We start from the raw sequence: 18,975 nt of genomic DNA, 5'->3' as shown, positions 1-18,975 counted from the left end.
TGTCTTTTCTTTTTCACCTGATCAGTCCTGCTAGAAGTGTGTTAATTTTATTAATTTCAATCAGCTTTAGTTTCATTGATGTTTCTCTGTTATATTTTGGTTTTCTAGTTCATTGATTTCTGTTCTTAATTCTTTCTTTCTGTCTACTTTTTTTAGAGTTTAATTTGCTCTTTAATTTTTAAACTTGTAGCCTACATCGTCATTTGAGACCTTTTCCTATATAAACACTTAATGCTGTAAATTTTCCTCTAAACACTGCTTTATTTACAGCCCACAAATTTGATTGGTTGTACTTTTACTTTTTAATCTATTTAACATATATTCTAATTTCCTCTGTTACTCCCTCTTTAACCCAGATATTATTAGAAGTATGTTTAATTTTCAGGTATTTAGGGAATTTTCCATCTATCTTCTGTTGATTTCTAGTTTAATTCTGTTATAGTCAGGGACATAACTTGGTATGATTTTAATTAAATTTATTGAGGTATGTTTTACAGCTCGAACTGTGGTCTGCCTTTGGGGAATATTCCACATGCACTTGAAAAAAATGTGTAAATTGCCACTGTTGAGTAGACTGCTCTATAAATGTCAATCAGGTCAAATTGATTGATATTATTTTTCAAGTCTATATTCTTACTGATTGCCATAACAACATACCACAGACTGAAGCGCTTAATCAACAGAAACTTATTTTCTCGCAGGTCTGGAGGCTGGAAGTTCAAAATCAAGGTATTGGCAAGTTTGTTTTTTACTGAGGCCTCTCCTTGGGTTATAGATAGCTATTTTCTCTCTGCATACTCACATGGTCTTTCCTCTGTGTATGTATCCCTGGAGTCTCTTCCTATTCTTATAAGACAGATTCAATTAGGGTCCCACCTATGACCTCACTTAACCTTAAATACCTTTTTAAAAGCCCTATCTCCAAACACAGTCACATTGGGAATTAATGCTTCAGCACATGAACTTTGGGGAGACATACTTCAGTCCATAACACTGATTTTCCGCCTTGTATTATTGATTACTGAAAGAGGAGTGCTGAAGTCTCCAATGGTAGTTATGGATTTATGTTTCTCTTTACAGTTCTTTCAGTTTTCACATAGGCTTTTGGGATCTGAAATTTGCTCATCTTAGGAGGAGGACTTAAAAGTGGAATTACCTGATTTAAGTTAACAGATCTATATCTTTAGGAGTTTGTTTAGTCCTGGGCAGGATTAAAATGGTTTTATAAATAGGGTCAGTTATTAATTCATTAAGTATTTTATTCTTATTCTTTATTTTTATTTGTTGTAAAATATACACAACATAAATTTTACCATCTTAATCATTTTTACTGCAGTGGCATTAAGTATATTCACATTGTTGTGCATCTCTATACCCAATAAACAACTCATTTCTCTGTCCCCAGCTCTGACAACCACCAGTCTACTTCTTGTCTTTATGATATGACTACGTAGGTACTTCATATAAGTGTACTCATACAGTATTTATCTGTTTGTGTCTGGTTTATTTTACTCAGCATAATGTCCACAAGGTTATTCATGTTGTAGCATGTGTCATAACTTCCTTCCTTTTTAAAAGGGAATAAATATTCCTCTGTATGTATATATCCCATTTTGTTTATTCACTTACCCATTGATGGACACTTGGGTTTTTTCCACCACTATTTATTGAGCACCTCTTATACATCAATCACCTTTCATTAAATAAACCCTTATTGACTTCCTTTATAACAGGCCATGTCCAGTTATAGGCATGGGGAATACTGTAGCAATAAACGTACTTGACAAAGTTGCTGCCTTCAAAAAGTTTATATTCTAGTGGGGACCAAGAATGGGAAGATACACAAGGAAATATATTTCTTGATTCTAAATTGCATTTTCCCTAGTATTTCTAAAATTGAGGTGTACCTTATAGTCGATGATGTCTTAGAATTGTATTTGTCAGTGTTTCTTTTTTAGTGACACTTAAAATAGTAGTATCTTACAATTAGTTTGAATCATAGATTTTATGAATCACTATTTAATAAGTTAGTTGTTGATAAGTACTGTGAAAAAAAAAATAAACCAGAACAAAGTGGATAGAGTCTTATATGAGATATTCACAAATAAAGTTACATTTGAGCAGAGCACATGTTCAGTTGATATTTTTCCATAGCAGGATTTCCTCCATGAAGGATACAGCGTGTTGGTTCACATTCTGGCACAAACTCCTTACCTTGCTGTGGACTGGTAGCAGCTTGTGGACTGGTTACTTTGAATAGCACTGGTGTAGAGGGCAGGGTCCTGGCAGGGGTAAGGATAAGAGTTGGGGGTTTGGGATGGGCTCAGATCTTATAGGCATGATAAGGGCAAGGGTAACAGAATTTCGCATCTTAGTAATTGGCAATAGTTATTCCGGTTGCTCAAAACCAAAATTTTAGAGTCAGCCTCGACTTCTCTGTTTGCCCTTATTCTCTACCCAGTCAGCAAATCCTGCTCATTGTACCTTCAAAACATCTCCCAATTCTGACCACTTTCACTACCCTCACCTAAACCACCCTGGCCCAGGGCATCAGCACCTCTTGCTTGGATGATCATGATAGCCCCCTTACTTGTCTTCCTTCTTTTACACTTGCCTTCATGTGATCCCTTCTCAATTTAGCAACCAAACCGATCCTTTGAAAACATATCTGATCATGTGATACCCCTACTGAAACCTCTCAAAAGCATCCCATCACTCTCAGAGGAAAGGTTCAAGTCCTTATAGTGGCCTATGGGGCTCTACACTCTTTGCTCTCATACTTCTTTGACCTCATGTTCTGCCTGTCTGCCTTGTGCTTATTCTGCTTTTAGCTGCCTTGGCAGACTTACTGTTTCTTAATCATGTTGAGCGTGTACCTGTCTCAAAGCTTTTGTACTTGTTCTTTCCTCTGCTAGGAATACTGTTCCCTCAGCTATCTGCAAGGCCCACTTCCTCAGGTCTTTACTTAAATCTCACTTTATCAGAAGGGCCTTCTAACCACCCCATGTAAAATGGCACCCCTCTCTCCCTGCTAACAGTGTTTTCCACCAAACCAGGATAAGCTAAGTTATGCTGCAGTAGCAAACAACTCCAAAATATCAGGGGCCTAAAATGACAAGGTTTGTTTCTCACTGACAGTATCCCTCTATTGCAGGTCACCTGCGAAGTCTACTCCACATTGTCTTTAACTCCAGGATCTGCCCGATAGCACAGCCACCACCTTGAGTATTGGTAGAGGGAAAGCCCATTGACTGGTTCCTCATGTATCTGCCTGGAGATAGCGTCTAACACATTGACATTCTAACACATTGGCGTGGCCAAAGCAAGTCATGTTGCTATTCCTAACTCCAGTTACAGATGGGGATGGGTGGTGGCAGTTCTATCACGTATCTTGAAAGAGACCAGGAAATCCATGGTGGATGACATGGCCACACTCTTTACCCTCCTCAATTTTTCTATAGCATTTATTTGCATCTGACATAATACATATTTACCTTGCTTTGTATATTTTCTTTTCTCTCCTGTTTAGACTGTAAATACTACAAAAGGAGGGACTTTTGTCAGTTATGTACTGCTGTACCCCAGGGCCTACGATAATGCATGGTCAATACTAGGTGCTTATTACTTTAAGAGAATGATTGAGAATACTAAAGCAAGTCATTTGTTTATTCATTTGGTGACATGTAAGCCAAGTTGGAAGTGTGGAGCAAGGAGGTTTGAGGAGAGAGTGGCAAGCAGATGGTATCAAATAAGAAGGTGAAGAGCAGACTTACAGAGAAAAGCAGTAGAATTGCTGGTCAGTGGAGAGTGTCAGTTTGAGATTTGAGACCATGAACCTACGGTGAAATCTTATAGCTCAGTTGTGTGATTTTCTCCAGTAACATTGAGTTGCCCTGGAAGAGGCAGGAATGATGGGAGCCATTTTACAAAAATAGGTAGAAGCCAAGGTTGAAGAAGGAAGCATGATCCTAGCTGCCCCTTCAAGGTGTACCTACATCCCCCCTGCTCCATCTTTGGTCCTGTCAGAATAATAAAGGAGCTTGCCTTTAACCAAGAACCCTGTTCTTCTGAGTGTTGTGATTGCAGTGGTAGGAGTAGTTTCCCCTATATTTATTCTTTATTTCATTTACTTCTCATAACACATTTGAGGTAGCTTTTCTTATCTTCATTTTACAGGTGAGGAAAACTGAAGGTTAAATTGCTTGAGATAGAATTTAGGTGGGTTAAGCTCACAGCCATGGTGCTCTGCTAGACTTTTGAGGTATACTCATTATATCTCCTGTACTTATTGAGGCAATGGGGAGCTCTGTTAGCTTTTAGATTCCCTGGAGCCTTGATGGTACCTCAGTCACAAAGACACTGTGCAACCACTTTACTATTGGTTCCAATTTAGATGTTGCAAGACCAGAGAGGAAACAGTTGGTCTATTTTTATATACTTAAACAAGTGCACTAACCACATTAACAACTGTAACTAGTAAATTGACTATCAGGGAATTTCTTATGAATATGATTAAAGTGTACCTCACACAGTGTGAGAATGTTCTCATCGATGATACTTTTCTGTGGTCTTGCCTGTTGATGATCTGAATGTTTCATAGGTACAGGGGGCTGTGCTAGGCTTTATTGCCAATATAGAGCAGAGAAGACAGGTGGCCTCCCTTTAGGAATCTTTAATGTAGTCAGGATGGCAAAACAGGTACAAAACCCTGCATATTAAAGTTGCACCTGGAAACAGGTGCAGAGTCGGGGAAAGGTCCCTTAGGCTGAAATGCTTCATTGATATGGTCAGTAATACTGTAATAACTGTGCATGGTGCCAGGTGGATACTAGACTTATGGGAGGAGTCACTTTGTAAGTTAGATAAATGTCTAACCACTGTGCTGTACACTTGAAACTAATGTGATATCGCATGTCAATGTAATTGAAAAATCAAAAAATAAGGGTAAAGGGGGTCAAATATATGGTAATGGAAGGAGATTTGATTTTGAGTGGTGAACACACAATGCAGTATACAGATAGATGATCACGATTATTGAATTGTACACTTGAAACCTATATAATTTTATTAACCAATGTCACCCCAATGAATTGAATAAAAATTTTTTAAAAATTAAAACAAATAATAAATAAATAAAATGCTTCACTGAGACACATGGAGGGAAGTGGAAATTGAGCTATAATTTGATGGCTGCATAAGATTTAGACAAGGCTGTAAATGGAAAACAGACTTGGGCTCCAGACTTACTCATGGTAGAAAATCTCAGTAGGCCACTGCAGTCTGCAATGTTAGCACTTTTAGCCATATTTTAATTTTTTTGAATCCCCTGCATGCTCAGGAACTAACTGGTTGATTTGAAAGAAAATATACTCTTCCAATTTGTTACACTTTGGTGACTCTTTTCTGAAAGGTATTCTATGGAAGTTAATCGCCGTAAACTTGGTTTGGTCTCGTTTAAGAGCCAACTGACAGTGAAGCCTCTGCTAGTGAATTCCACTTGTTTTCCAATGCTCTTTGGTAACTTACCTCTGCAGGTATATATTTTGAAATATATGTTAATGAGGATTAAATTTTAGAGTTCGTGAAGTTAGTTTTCATTCTAATTTTTAAAAGTGAATTCACTTGCTTTTTAAATCTTAAGAACAATTATTCTGAAAGTGGTTTCCTTTCTCCCTCCAGACAAGGCACCTCTGTCTAAAAGTCTTTTACTGGTTCCCAGTGCCCTGTCTCTTTTGCTGGCCCTCCTCCTGCCACACTGTCAGAGATTCTTCGTGTATGACCTCCAAGCAGTCAAGGATGACTTCCAGGTGAGCTCTGCCTCTTTGGCCTTTGAGAGAGAGAAGGCAGATTTTTTTTTTTCTTGATTTGCCTTTTCTTTCTGCTGTTCTTAGTCTCTCAAAGCCTCTAAATTTGTAAGATATACTATTTATCATTAATATTTCATTAACAAGTAAGTTTCTAATTTTATTTATTGATATTTTCAGCAAAGCAGATTATAATAAAGCGATTGCAGTACTAGGCACATCTCTTCAGTTTCACTAATTTTACTCATAGAAATGCAATTTATAATTTCAAGAGGATTAAAAACATTAAATCTGTTTTTTAATGATTATTATACATTTTTAATATTTTCTAAAACCTATGTCAGTTTGAAAACTGGATGGTCTAGGCTCTTTTAGCTCTAACTGAATCTATGAATTACTTTTATAGTAGTGGTTAAACCAAGTAGGAAATGTCTCTTGGGCTTTCACTGCTAGGAAGAGCAGAACTCTGATTTTCAAGATTGATGGGCTTATCTCATTGAAAATGCTTGTACTGGGTCTTGTCTGTGGATTTTGGAGTGTTAGTGCAAATTATGGTGTACAAACTGCCACCTTTTCTTTGCTAAATACTTGATTAGCTAATTTAAGCACAATAATTCACTTCTTGAATACTGACAGCTGTGCTTCATAATGATGTAATTAATTCCATTGTTCACATTGGCTTCTCAAAGTTCTTGTGAAGGTCTTTAGTTATTTATTCATACTACCACTTTCTGTCAGAATATACTATAACTTCTGTATTATTTCTGTTGCTATAATGCAATGGTTCTTAACATGGCTGCACATTAGAATCACCTGAATAAACTTTAAAATATATATACATATTTTTAGAGTACATATATATGTATATTATTTAGCTATTAAAAGTAATAAAGCTCTAATACATGCTTAAACATGGACCTTAAAGACATTATGCAAAATGAAATAAGCCAGATGTAAAAGGAAATACATTGTGTGATTCTATTCATATCAGGTACCTAGAACATTCAAATTCTTAGAGACATAAAGTAGAGTAATGGTTACCAGAGGCTGAGGAGAAGGGAGAATGAGGAGTTTTTATTTAATAGATACAGAATTTCTGCTTGGGACCGTAAAAAAGATCTGGAAATAGTGGTGATGGGAATCCAACATTGTGAATGTTCTTAATACCACTGAATTATATATTTAAAGATAATTAAAATGAGAAATTTTATTTTATGTATGTTTTACCAATATAAAAACAACGCATAAAAAAGAGATAAGGTTAATATTTGCTTTACCTATCTTATAAGGTAATTATGAGGGGGAAATATTATCAAAATGTTTTTCAGATGTTATTGGGATTATCTTTAAAAATCTGGAAAATTTTAAGAAGACTCAAAATAGACCTCTGAGTGGCTTTCTTCTGTGTATATTCCCTCATATGTTTCTCACCAAACCAGAAATTGATTTAAATAAAGTTAAATTATTTAAAAAATTTGAACCTAGTAATATTTAGCAACAGTGACCATAAATTGCCTTCTACAAATTGCTACGAAGTGGATTGATCATTAAATTAAGCTCAGTAATGTATATTACTGATTTTATCCCTAACTTGCTTTTCAGTTACAATTTTGATTTAGTAGCATAAAAATGAACATCTGTTCGGCTTTCATTCCAGCTCGTGTATATAATTTTTTTTACCATATTAAACATGTTCCTAAATTTTTACAGGAATTTTTTTGTTGTCTTAGAGTATGTTTTCTTATAATAATAAGCAAAAAAATTTTAAGTACCCTTTATGCTGTTACATGGAAGGAATTTTTAATAGGAGAGAGGAGCTCATTTCTTAGAGAAGATGCATATGTAGTTTTCCTTTTCTCTGTGCATGATTATTTTGCTTAAATTAAAGTTTAAAATAATAAACAGTATAAAGTAAATGTAATAAACTTGCTAAGGAAGCTACCTGAACAAATCTTACTCTTATTTATTGTTCTTTTTAAAATCCCTATCTAGATTTGGAGGCTGATATGTGGAAGAATAATTTGCCTTGATTTGAAAGATACTTTCTGCAGTAGTCTGCTTATTTATAATTTTAGGATATTTGAAAGAAGATATGGAAGCAGAAAATTTGCAGTAAGTTTTTATGTATTTCCCTTTGCTATTGTTATAGAAAAACATTTTTTTGTGTGTTTTTCTTATATTTAAATAGTTTTATTTTGTTATTAACAATTATCTCTTAATTACATGGTCCTCTGTCTGAATTGGAACATGGATGTTAACCAAAGAAAAATTTTAAATTTAAGCCACTAGCATAATAAAATAATGATGATGATAGATAATATCAGGTCTGAGTAGGTGATAAAAATTTTAATTAGGATTTTGACTTTAATGAAATTTTAGTCACTTTTTTTGGTTAATTGATTTTTGTGTTACTCGTTAAACATAAATCATGCTATAATATCTTTTCTTCAACATTCTTAGAAATTATGGAAGTTAATGAATTTGACCAATAAAGTATAGTTTTACTCCCTCATTTTGAAAAGTTTATTCTAATAAAAACAAACTTAAAAAAGCATATACACACACACACACACACACACACACACATATATATCTGAACTTGTTCTAACTAAATAAATGTTTATTTTTAGAAGACTCCTCTATATAATATACTTCCTGTTTAATTTTAGTCCTTTTTGCTGGGTTCCTGGGTTTTGTCAGCCTTGGTTGACTGCATCCTCGTTGAAGCTGTGTGGTATTCCTTTGGTATCACTACATCCAGGAATTTGCCTTCTGGATTGTAAGTAGCTCTCAAAGATTAGCTTAATTTACAACTTAAATTTAATTTAAAGCATTATCGTATGTGAAAGTCAGAAAAAGAATATTTTAACCTTTTAGATATAGCAAAATTGATTTTATGTATAAAAAATCCAGTCTATACTTACATTTTCATTATGTTCTTGAAACAGAATTTATTTTACACTCACTTTTTTACCTTTGAAATCCTATATTTTAGATAATTTTTAATGAATTTCCTGTTCTGTTTCTGAAGAGTAGAATTAATGTTGTGTGTTTGTATCGTGAAATTTTGTCTTTGAAATTTTGTGAACTAAACACAAAAATACAAAATTTAGGTTAGATTAGGAAACGAAAATGTGAAGTTTCTGAAGAATGTTTTTTTAGCATTTTATTTTAATTTATTATAAGTTTCAAGTATAAAATACATTGGTTAGACATTTATATAGTTTATGAAACAGCCTCCAATTACTCTATCACTCCTCTGGCTCTACACATAGCCATTACTGCTGACTGCATTCCCTATACCATGCTCCCCATCCCCATGACCATCTATCAGCTACTAATGGCCATGAAAAATGATGTTTTTAAAATTGATTTTGTTTATATACTTCCACCAAAGATAAAGTCAATATGTAGATTACAGTTTAACTAACCTGTGGTGGCCAACCTAACTCAGATTAGATATGCTTTCATATTGCGTTAATCGTTAAAAACAAAACAAAAAAACATGTATTAGTCTATGAAATATCTAGTATCTAGGAGTGGAGTTGTTAGCACATATAAGTGAACTTAAAGCATCTCTGAATTAAGTATCTGAGACTGTATTTGAGAGACACTTTGAAATAAAGAAACCAGATATTTAAACTTCTGTGTGTATTAACTTCAACCTTATTTTAATTTCGAATTTGTGTTTTTAAGACAATTGTATGTATCTTGATTCAAATTCACTTTGGTTCTCTATTTTAAAAATATGGTTAGTGATCTAATAGCTTTCATATTTACATTGTTAATATTTACAGTATAGCTGCCCTTTATGGGATTTACTGAATTATGGTTGGAATGAGTGTTGACCTTTAAGTGTTTTGATAATGTATGAGTCTGAATAATATTTGACATAAAATTCTTTGTCATAATTATAATGCAGTTTTTGTTGAGTTCCACAGGTTGTAATTGTATTGAGATTGAGAAGTTCAGTTGACCATTCTGCTATTGTGGAAAATAGTGTAGTCATCAATAATGATTCTTTGTTGATTCAGAAAAGCAGCAGCATTACTAAATCATTAGTTTTTCCCAGATATTTCTCATTCAGGTCAATTCTTTTTGGTCTGTAAGACCTACTGAGTTATGGAAGGGTGTATATGTATAATGTGTGTTTGTCTTAGAATAAATTTTGGGGATGGGTAGTAACAGCTTTTAACTCTTGTTTACATTGTCCCCTTGTCTGATGTCTGATGACCTCTTTTTTTTTTTTTTTTTTTTTATTGTGCATTGAGTCGAATGACAGTTATTTCTTTACCTGAGTGACATTTATTTTTTTATGGAATCCTATTAACTGGTACATATAAAGAAAATTGATACAGTTTTGAGTTGGTAGGGACATTTTTACTCATTCTTGGGGCAATAAAGCATTTACCTATTTAAATCTTAGCTTGTAGCAAATGTTGCAAACTTGAGTAAATTAAAGTTATAAGATCCTCTTCTGAAAGACAATATAAATGTTAATTCAGCCATCATCTGAATATTTGTCTTTTCTTTTCAAATCATGAAACATTACTGTATAACTTCTTAGCATCTTGAAACTTTCTCAAACACAGACTACTTAGAACATCTTTACTTCAATAAAGAAATTTTGCATTTTGTAAATATATCTTTTATTTGACGGTAGCAAAGCATCAAAATTCCTTCTTTTTTTTTAAGTCAACATGCTTTATAACTTGCAGTGTTTTTCACTTAACATCTTGTTACCTTTTTCTTACCCATCAATGCCAAATTTATCTGCTCTCTCTATAATTTTTCACTTCTTATTTAATTCTCTCCCTTTCTTTTTCTTTCTTTCTTTTTTTTTTTTTTAAATGTCATCACTTTTACAACTTCTCTTGTAAAGGTCACTATTATCCAACTAATTTCTAAAGCCAGTGGCTTATTTTCAGCTTCTTTCACCTTTAAATGCTTTTGATCTTTCACTGTTTCATGAAACAACCTGCTCCCTTGAGTTCCAGCACACTACCCTCTCCTGCTCCTTTTTGACCTTATTTACTGTCTGTAGCTCCTTTCTAGCTTATCTCAAGTGCTTTTTCTGGGTTATCTTGTTTACTCCCATGACGTCAGCTACAGTTAGCATCTGTTGTTTGTTTCCCAACTCTATATTTCCAATTTGTGTTACTTTTCTGATCTTTGTAGAGTCATATTTCCTAATGACTTATAAATCTCAAAGAAAATCTGCCCTATTCAGAAGCTCTTGTTTCTTCCGATCTCTCTGTGCTCTCATCCCCTCTTCCTTCTGTGCTCCGTGTTTCAGTTAATGGCATTTCTGTCTACTCAGTCTTCCAAGCCGGAAATCTTCCCCTCTTCTTATCATTGCATTAGGGCACCAAGTCTTAATAATTTGAAGTCCTGTACAAATCATTTGTTTATCCCCTCTCCTCTGCTCTGTCATTATCTCAATCTAAACTCTAATCGCCTTTTGCCTAGATTTTTGCTGTGATTCTCTAACTAGTCTTCCTGTAAATTTAAAGCATTCTACGCAATGTTATCAGAAGTTATTTTTCTAAAATACAGGTTTAACCATGCCAGTCTTTCTTTTAAAAACATTTGAATCCTCATTTTTTTCAGAATCAAAATCAAATTCTCCTAAGATGACATTAAGGCAGTCTAGAATAGTGGGAATGGTTTTGCCATCAGATAGACCAGAATTGAGATTCCAGTCTGCCACATGTTACTAGTTTGTAATCTTGAGCAAGTTACTTCTCTCAAGTTCCATTTCCTGAGCTCAGTTTATAGATGACCCTCATATGTAAATTGAGAATCCTACTTTATACTTCATGGGGCAGTGGAGAGAATTAGATGTATGTGAATATCCTAGCAGTAGCAACCTCCACCCCCCATATATTGGTTTTCTTCTCTCTCTTCAAAGCCCTCAAATCTGATCCCAATCCAGTGTTTCAAGCTACTCCCCCATCAGTCATTCAGCTTTCTTAACAAGCTGTGTATTTGTATTATTATACCTATTTGGTTTTCTTTCTGTACCCTGTCACCCTTTGGTAGTGTTAATTGCCCTCTTATGTGTATTCCAACAAATTTATTAAGATCCCTATTGACATTTATTACATTGCATTATCATTATCATTATCTGGGACTTCTATGCCACCCTATCAGCTCTTTGAGAACTAGTTTTACTTAATGTACTCATTGCCTTATATTCACTCATGTTGTAGGGATAGCCTTGATTACAGTATAGCCCCATAAGACTGTAAGCTAAGGTCTTTGAACCATACACCTGTTCATCTCTTTTGCTCGTGCTTTGCATAGAAACTATACTTGGCATCTGATAGATTCCGATGACTATTATTTAAATTTAGAAAATATAAATATTAGGTTTTAAAAATAAAAATAGCTCCATTATTAAAAGCTTTATGTATTAGGTGCTTCTAGTAACCCATGCCTATCACACACTTGTCCTTATATACCTGTTTTTTCATTTTAATGTGAATGTTACATTGTTTCCCAGAATCAAACTCCTCCAGAAAAGTGGAATTTTGAGTTTTTACATAGCAGGTTTAAATGTATCCGATTGTATCATGGAACAAAATTATTTTTAATTAACTGTTTAGATTATCTATAGTTTTATTGTGAAAACCACAACATACATTTTTTTACTTTGTCAACATTGTGTTAACAAAGCCTTTTGTTGTGTTTTGTGCTCTCAAACTCTTCTCATCAAGAAAAGCCATTTCAGAGAACTTGTCATTTAATAAATTACATAAGAACAGATTCATCCGTAAAGTTTAAGAGTAGGCAATGACTGTATATATGTAATCCTACATATCATATACAGGAGTTATTTCCATTGTTTTAGAAATAGTTATTCATTTAAAGATGTTTATGAAAGTATCCTGCTTGCCTGACTATTCAAACTAAAAACTTCAAGTTCTTTTCTCTTTGTTAAGAAATTTCATCTATCACCTTGACTTCTTTATCTTATGTAGCTGTGAGAATGTTTACATTCTGTAGGCTTATTTGTTTTTTATTATTTTTAAAAAATAGTAATTGAAATAGAAAGAGAACTGAATTTGAGTTCTAATCTTGGTTCTTTAGCTGAGCAAGTCACATAAGCTCTGAACCTTACCTTTTTTTTATATTTAAAACAAAGATTAGACCAGAAGATCAACTAAGGGATCTCCTAGTACTAAAATGCTGTTTTATGGTTAGGCTCCTCTGTTTTTTTTTAAGAATATGAATTCACTTATGTTAATTACATAAACTCATTTACAACCAGTGCATTGATTTGATTATAAATTCCTTTAGAAAGTGATTGTGTAGTTCCATAATATTTAGAATATGGGCTTACCAAATTATAGTTCACTTTTTTTTTATTAAGTTACTTGGTTTGTTAGTTTATTAGGGGAAATTAAATAGCAAGATCCCTGACTAGTGCTTTTTATACTGACATGTGACCTGGGGGAAAAAAATCGATCTCTTTTGTAAGGAGATGTTTAATCACTAAGAAGAACAAATTCTTTACATTGGAGAAGGATATTTCCTGTATAGTAGAAACCTCATGTCATAAAAATGAACTTGGATTTTTGGGCAGAAATAGGATCTTAGGAGAGATTTCCCTCATTTGTCTTAAGTAGAGTCTGGCGCATAGTCGTCTCTTAGTGTTTATTAAATGACTGTGATCTGTTCCCAAAAGGAAATGAATTCAGTAGGGGAGAGCTGATGGCTATGCCTTCTACAGGCCCCATCAGGAGCTTGCTTCCACTAAATACGCTCTGCAGCAAGCGACAGTGATGAGTTGAACATATTTGTTAGTGCAGGTATCCTGAAAGTTTGGTTTAGAACACAGTATGTTAGATTTGAGCTGCATCTAAATGAAAAATACTTGAATCAACTTATTTTGAACAGTAGCTGGATTTTTTTTGCCTACTGACTTGATTGACATCAGAATTCACTTGCACATAGAATTAAATCAAAAAAAGCTAAGTCAATTATGTATTTAGATAAAGCTTGAATATAAAACACAAATCTCCCAATACCTCATAAAAGTGTCCAAGTTTTAAAAATAAATAATTAGAATATTTCAGAATATTATGTTTCTATAAGAAGATCCCACAAAAGAGTTTTCAAAGTTTATTTTTTTAGGGGAGAAGGAACTTGATAATATCATACAGAATGTCTACTGATCCTAGAGTAGTTAGTAAAGTGAATTTAAAGAGATCGAAGACAAGAAACTATATCATTTATAACATTTCACTATTTATGTTGCTTAGTGACCGTAAACTACCAGATCGGAAGCTTTTTCTGCGCACACTCCGAAGGTAATTGCGGTATAGCATGACACTAATAACCCGAGCCTGAAATTGTTTTGAAACAATGTAGTAGAGAATCACATCCAGACAGGTGCTGAGGTTCATGAGGAAGGTGGTAAAGGCTCCCCAGGGGCTGTAACTATTCTCATCCCCGTTCAACATCAGGAAGGCAAAACAGATGTGGAAAGGCATAAAGCAGACCAGCACCTGTACCATGAGCGTGATGATGATCCTTATAGATTTCTCCTTGACTTTTGGTTTCAGCTTAGATGTCCTACCATGAAGGAGACTGTGAATAATGACCAAGTAGCACCCAATCATAATGAACAGAGGAGTCAAGAAAAAAAATATCAGTCGAGTGAAGTTCAACATGTTAATAGCTTTTAAGTGGATGATATCTGAAATCTTCAGGCAGGTGGCAGGGGTGGAGGCTTTATCTGGGTCTTCATAGAGCAGTAGGAGTGGGATAGTGGTTGTCAAGGTCATTATCCATATTCCCACACATGCCAGCATGGCTTTGCGTGTTTTTTTAAGTTCTTTGGCATATTTTGGCTGCACAATGGCCATGTATCTGTCAGCACTAATAAAAGCAAGAAGCCATAGTGCAAGACTTGGATAAAATACTGTGAGAGCCCCGAGAATCTGGCAGAAGTACTCTCCAAAAGGCCATTCACCTTTCACATAATAAAACATTCGAAAGGGTAAGCTCATTATAAATATCAAGTCCAATAATGCCACATTCATCATATAGATTGTTACAGTGGTTCTCTTCTTGGTAGTACAACTGAAAACCCACAAAGCAGTGATGTTAACAAATAATCCAATTATGAAGATACAGCTGTAGAAGACAAGGGCTGCAATTTTGTATTCATCTGGATATGAGCTGTTAGAAGAGCCAGGTTGAACTTGATTGTGAGAGGTGGTCATCTTACAGCTTGTTGCTGGGCATGACACTTAGAAACTGTACAATAGTCAAGAAGAATAGAAGGAATAAAATGCATCACTGAAAAATAAATGTTTAACTTATACTCAACTTGGCCTGTCAGTGGATTTTAATTTTGAGAGTATTTTATATTGTAGAGTCAATACATGTTTTAATATTTATTAATACATTTCTTAGGTCTTATTACTAATATGTACTAACCTATTAAAGTGGTGTATCATAATGCACCGGCAAATTTATTCATTTTTATCTCTCCTCTCCCCCAAAGGATAACCTTTTCTTTATGGTTTTCCCCCAATAGTGTGAAATTGAGTAGTAGTTATACCTGTAACGATCATTCTTTGATTGGGACCAACTGGGAAAAGGCCATTCTAAATTTTGAATCTTAGAGTATAGTTTGCCACATTTTTATCATCATCATTCTGTTTAACTAGTTCATAACCCAGATTAGTAATATCAGATAATGAATTTTTACTTATTAAATATAATTTTAATCTATATAATATGTAATAGGAAACCAATAAAGGAACCATATAACTGGTTAATTATTGAAGAGTCACAGTACTTCTCATTTGAGTTCAGGAACTTTCTTTTTTTCTGGTATATCCCTATTGCTTATTGGGTAAATTATAGATATTCAAGAAGTAAATATTTGCCAAATTGATAGCTGAGTGAAAGAAGCAATCTTTTGCTAGGTGTTCCTCAGCAACTACGCTCTAATTTAATAATGAAGACTTGCCTAGTTGGCCATTAAACCTTTTTTTTTTTTAAGTGATAAACATTTCTTCATAGTATTATATACTCTCTAAATTATCATAGGTCTAAAAGCACCACCAGTGTCCTGTGGCATGCTCAACGTATCAAGAATTTGACTCTTAGAACAACAGATGGGCTAATTCCTAATGCACAGTTGGCAGGGCCTAACGCTGAGTCTTCCAGATGGTGTTTACCATTGTCCTATAAGCAGATTTCAGCTGCTGCAGTGGTACACAGAAAGCACCACCTTGAGAATAAGATATTGTTAGTATAGTAAATTTCATGCCCTCACTCTACCTAGATACAGCTTAAATGTTGTTTTATTTGTCAAACTAAATTTTAAAAAGGAATATCAAAGACAGTTATTAATAAGAAGTCAATAACTTTATGTATATGCAGAAACTAATTACCATCACCAAAAAAATGTCCATTTCTAATAGAAAGGAGTTTCGTGATTATAAATATCATTGCCCCCCACACCCACTTCATTGTGAAACTTTTTATTACCCATGATGCAATGCCAACAGCGATTTTAAAAATAGAGTCACTACAAAGAGATGGAACCTTGTGGCATCCCTTGAAATATGGAGGTGTAAGAAAAGTTTCCTTCAAAAATGTCATTTGCAGAGTGGTCTGCCTCTAATTCAGCCCCAAATCTCTCTTTAGTGAAAACTGTGGGGGAGACTAGCATTCTGGTCAGTGACATCATGGGCTATTGATAATTTAAAATTAATTTGAACAATTGTTGTGGACAAACACGAAATTTGAGTTTGTTTTTCCTCGACTTCCTTCCCTCCCTCTAATCTCCTTTCCTTACTTCCCGACTACAGCTAGTGTGCAAAATATTTAGGTTAAATATGATTTTGGAATAGATCTCTACATATTTAAAAGCCTGTTTTAATTAAAATATTGTATTTCCAAATATTGGTGTGACTAAACTATTAATTTCTATCAAATAAGAAAAGTATGACATAGAAAAACCACATCTCCAGTATCATACAAAGGAGAATAATTTTGGAGATTTGACTCTTATTTTTAACTTTTAGTGAATTTTTAAATAGTAGCAATTGGAGGTGAAATTTTGGTTTTTCCTCCCCCCCTTTTAATATAAGGATGCCCTTCAACCTGTTCTCATCCCAAATTCTGCCACATAAGTTCTGTATTTACAAACCATTTTTGAGTAAGTCTTTTTTTCCCGTTTTGGGCTCAGGCCTGCTTTTATGTAGCCAACACTCGAATTCATTTACTTAAGGCTAAAAAAACGTGTGTGATGCATGTGTTTTAAAGGCATTGCCGGTATAGGTTGTGCTCTGCACACAGGTAAATTTTTGGATAATTATTGAAAAGTGATTGGCTTTCAAGTCAGCATTTTAAAAGCTTTTGATTCCATGATTATAGTCTTTTCTTAAAAGCCTGTAAGTACATTTTGTGAAACAATATAATTTAAAACAAGTGACAACTCTTAGATATACTTATGATTTATCATATCAGCATTTTCCTTAAGTCGAAAAATTATATTTACTAGTAATGTAAAACAGTATTGAAAATAAGTGAAAAATTATATTAATGCAGTAAGATGACAGCATAACCCAATTCAAAGTCCTTCACCAACATGGTTTCAGTAATGAATTATTAAAATAAAACAATGATTTTGAAATTTAGTAAGTACAACATTACTTCTGATAATCTGTGAAGTTAATTAAATGTGACTTACCTCCTGTCCATCAAAAGGCTGTATTAGAGAACAGTGACTTTAGTATACCCAGTTCTATAGAAGAAATATCTTTGAGTTTCTTGTGTTAAAATTGCTCTTTCTAGAAGTAATATATTTAAGAAATGCTGTATTTCTTTTGTTTTAGGCTTTTCTGTTGCTTTAAAAGTTGTTTCAAATATGATACTGGGTATAGGAGTTGTTACTCTTTCGGCTGTAATTGTTGCTTTGCCTCTTTCAGGAAGTACTCTCTGAAATGAAGCTTTTTCAGCTTATGACTTTACCCTGGATGTGGTTTTTCTCTTTCAGAAATGATTTGTTTATGAAGTCATGCTCAGCATAAGCTCCACTTGAAATGATGGCATAAATTAAAGAGAATCATACAACAATGTCTTCAGTTTGTTTACTTTATTTACTTCAGGTCTGGATCATCTATTGAAAGAGTATCATATTTGATATTGATTAGAATGGGTTTCATAGTATGGCTTCTTTACTTTCTAAGCTGTGTGACTTTGTCTAGTTACCCACCTACTCTGAGCCTTTGTTCCTACTTAGTTTCTATACAATTAAAATAGAGATAATACCCTTCTGATGGGATCGTGAGCACTATGAAGCAGAAAAATTCCAAGGGTCAACATAATAAAAATCCCAAGTGGTTAACATAATGCCTGGCTCTTAGGCACTTGAAAACAGAGTTAAGCCACTACTACAAAGTTCCTAAACTCATAGAATATCCATTTTTTACTGTTAAAACATTTTTAAATGGTTAAAATTGGAACCCTCAATTATTTGCTTCTGCTTTGCATATACATTTACCCACTTTAGTTTCCTTGTATTTTTTAAGTCCCCAGTCAGTGCTTCATATCCGTTTTCTGTCATGGGCGGGGGGGGGGGGGGGCTAGAAATAATTCCTTGTGTATAAACATCCCTGCAATTGCTAAGAAAGGATTTTGAAAGTCTTTAGTGGAATGATTTACAAATTAGGAAGGGAAGTGAAACCAATGGAAAGGGAAGTAAGCAACCCTAATCATTGCCTGCCTAGTTATATTAAATTTTTTACTTTCTTTTTTCTTAAAAAAAAATCATCTCATTTGTTTGTCCTAAAATTTTAATTATCTTTATATTTGTTATGCATGATTTGTCAGCTTTTAAAAGGGACACGAAATTAACTTTGTTTTTTGAATCTTTTTTTTTTTCCGCAGACAAAACCATAGTAAGACTGTGACTTATAAAAGTTATTTAAATCCTTGCCTTTGGTGACTAAATACTTTTGATTGTGCTAACTGCCAGAATAATGGGTTTTAGAAGCATTGACAACAACTAAAGCAACTATTTCTTGTGTAGATGAAGATTTAAGGCCCAGCAAGGCTGGCGACTTGCTGAGGAGCCCAGACAACTAGGCCCAGCTTCTTCAGGTGCTGAGCTCAGTGTCCTCCTGTTTCTGCCCTAGCTGCT

At 34.0% G+C, this 18,975-nt stretch overlaps 2 protein-coding genes across 5 annotated transcripts in view; one reads left to right on the top strand and one right to left on the bottom strand.

Moving 5' to 3' along the window:
- UBAC2 (UBA domain containing 2) overlaps window positions 1-18,975 on the top strand; it is a 153,281-nt gene that overhangs the window by 19,713 nt on the left and 114,593 nt on the right. For both annotated transcript variants that reach the window (XM_016123172.2, XM_016123171.2), the window contains exons 2-4: window positions 5,680-5,807; window positions 7,797-7,916; window positions 8,474-8,583. In XM_016123172.2, the coding sequence (XP_015978658.2) occupies window positions 5,680-5,807; window positions 7,797-7,916; window positions 8,474-8,583 (358 nt within the window). The remainder of the gene's footprint in view (window positions 1-5,679; window positions 5,808-7,796; window positions 7,917-8,473; window positions 8,584-18,975) is intronic.
- On the bottom strand, window positions 426-17,783 carry GPR18 (G protein-coupled receptor 18). Of its 3 annotated transcripts, none has more exons than XM_016123173.2 (3): window positions 17,524-17,783; window positions 14,086-15,071; window positions 426-537 (listed from the first exon to the last, which is right to left on the bottom strand). In XM_016123173.2, the coding sequence occupies exons 2-3, from the start codon at window positions 15,035-15,037 to the stop codon at window positions 467-469; spliced, it is 1,023 nt and encodes a 340-aa protein (XP_015978659.2). In that variant the 5' UTR covers window positions 15,038-15,071; window positions 17,524-17,783; the 3' UTR covers window positions 426-466. The 3 variants fall into 3 exon arrangements, with proteins under 3 accessions (XP_015978659.2, XP_015978660.1, XP_036084727.1); XM_016123174.2 differs by lacking the exon at window positions 426-537 and adding an exon at window positions 5,283-5,326 and having other exon boundaries at window positions 17,524-17,782; XM_036228834.1 differs by lacking the exon at window positions 426-537 and adding an exon at window positions 10,016-11,056 and having other exon boundaries at window positions 17,524-17,782.

This window comes from Rousettus aegyptiacus, unplaced genomic scaffold, assembly GCF_014176215.1.
Source record: "Rousettus aegyptiacus isolate mRouAeg1 unplaced genomic scaffold, mRouAeg1.p scaffold_m13_p_11, whole genome shotgun sequence".
NCBI lineage: Eukaryota > Metazoa > Chordata > Mammalia > Chiroptera > Pteropodidae > Rousettus > Rousettus aegyptiacus.
This window is presented reverse-complemented; position numbering and strand designations above follow the sequence as displayed.

Excerpts from the sequence above, each read along its gene's own strand:
- GPR18 (XM_016123173.2), bottom strand. The coding sequence starts at position 15,037 with ATGACCACCTCTCACAATCAAGTTCAACCTGGCTCTTCTAACAGCTCA. Across the intron at positions 538-14,085 it reads CAGAAAAAGCTTCCGATCTG|TGCATGTGGAATATTCCCCA; the intron begins GTAGTTTACGGT and ends ATTTTTTTCAAG.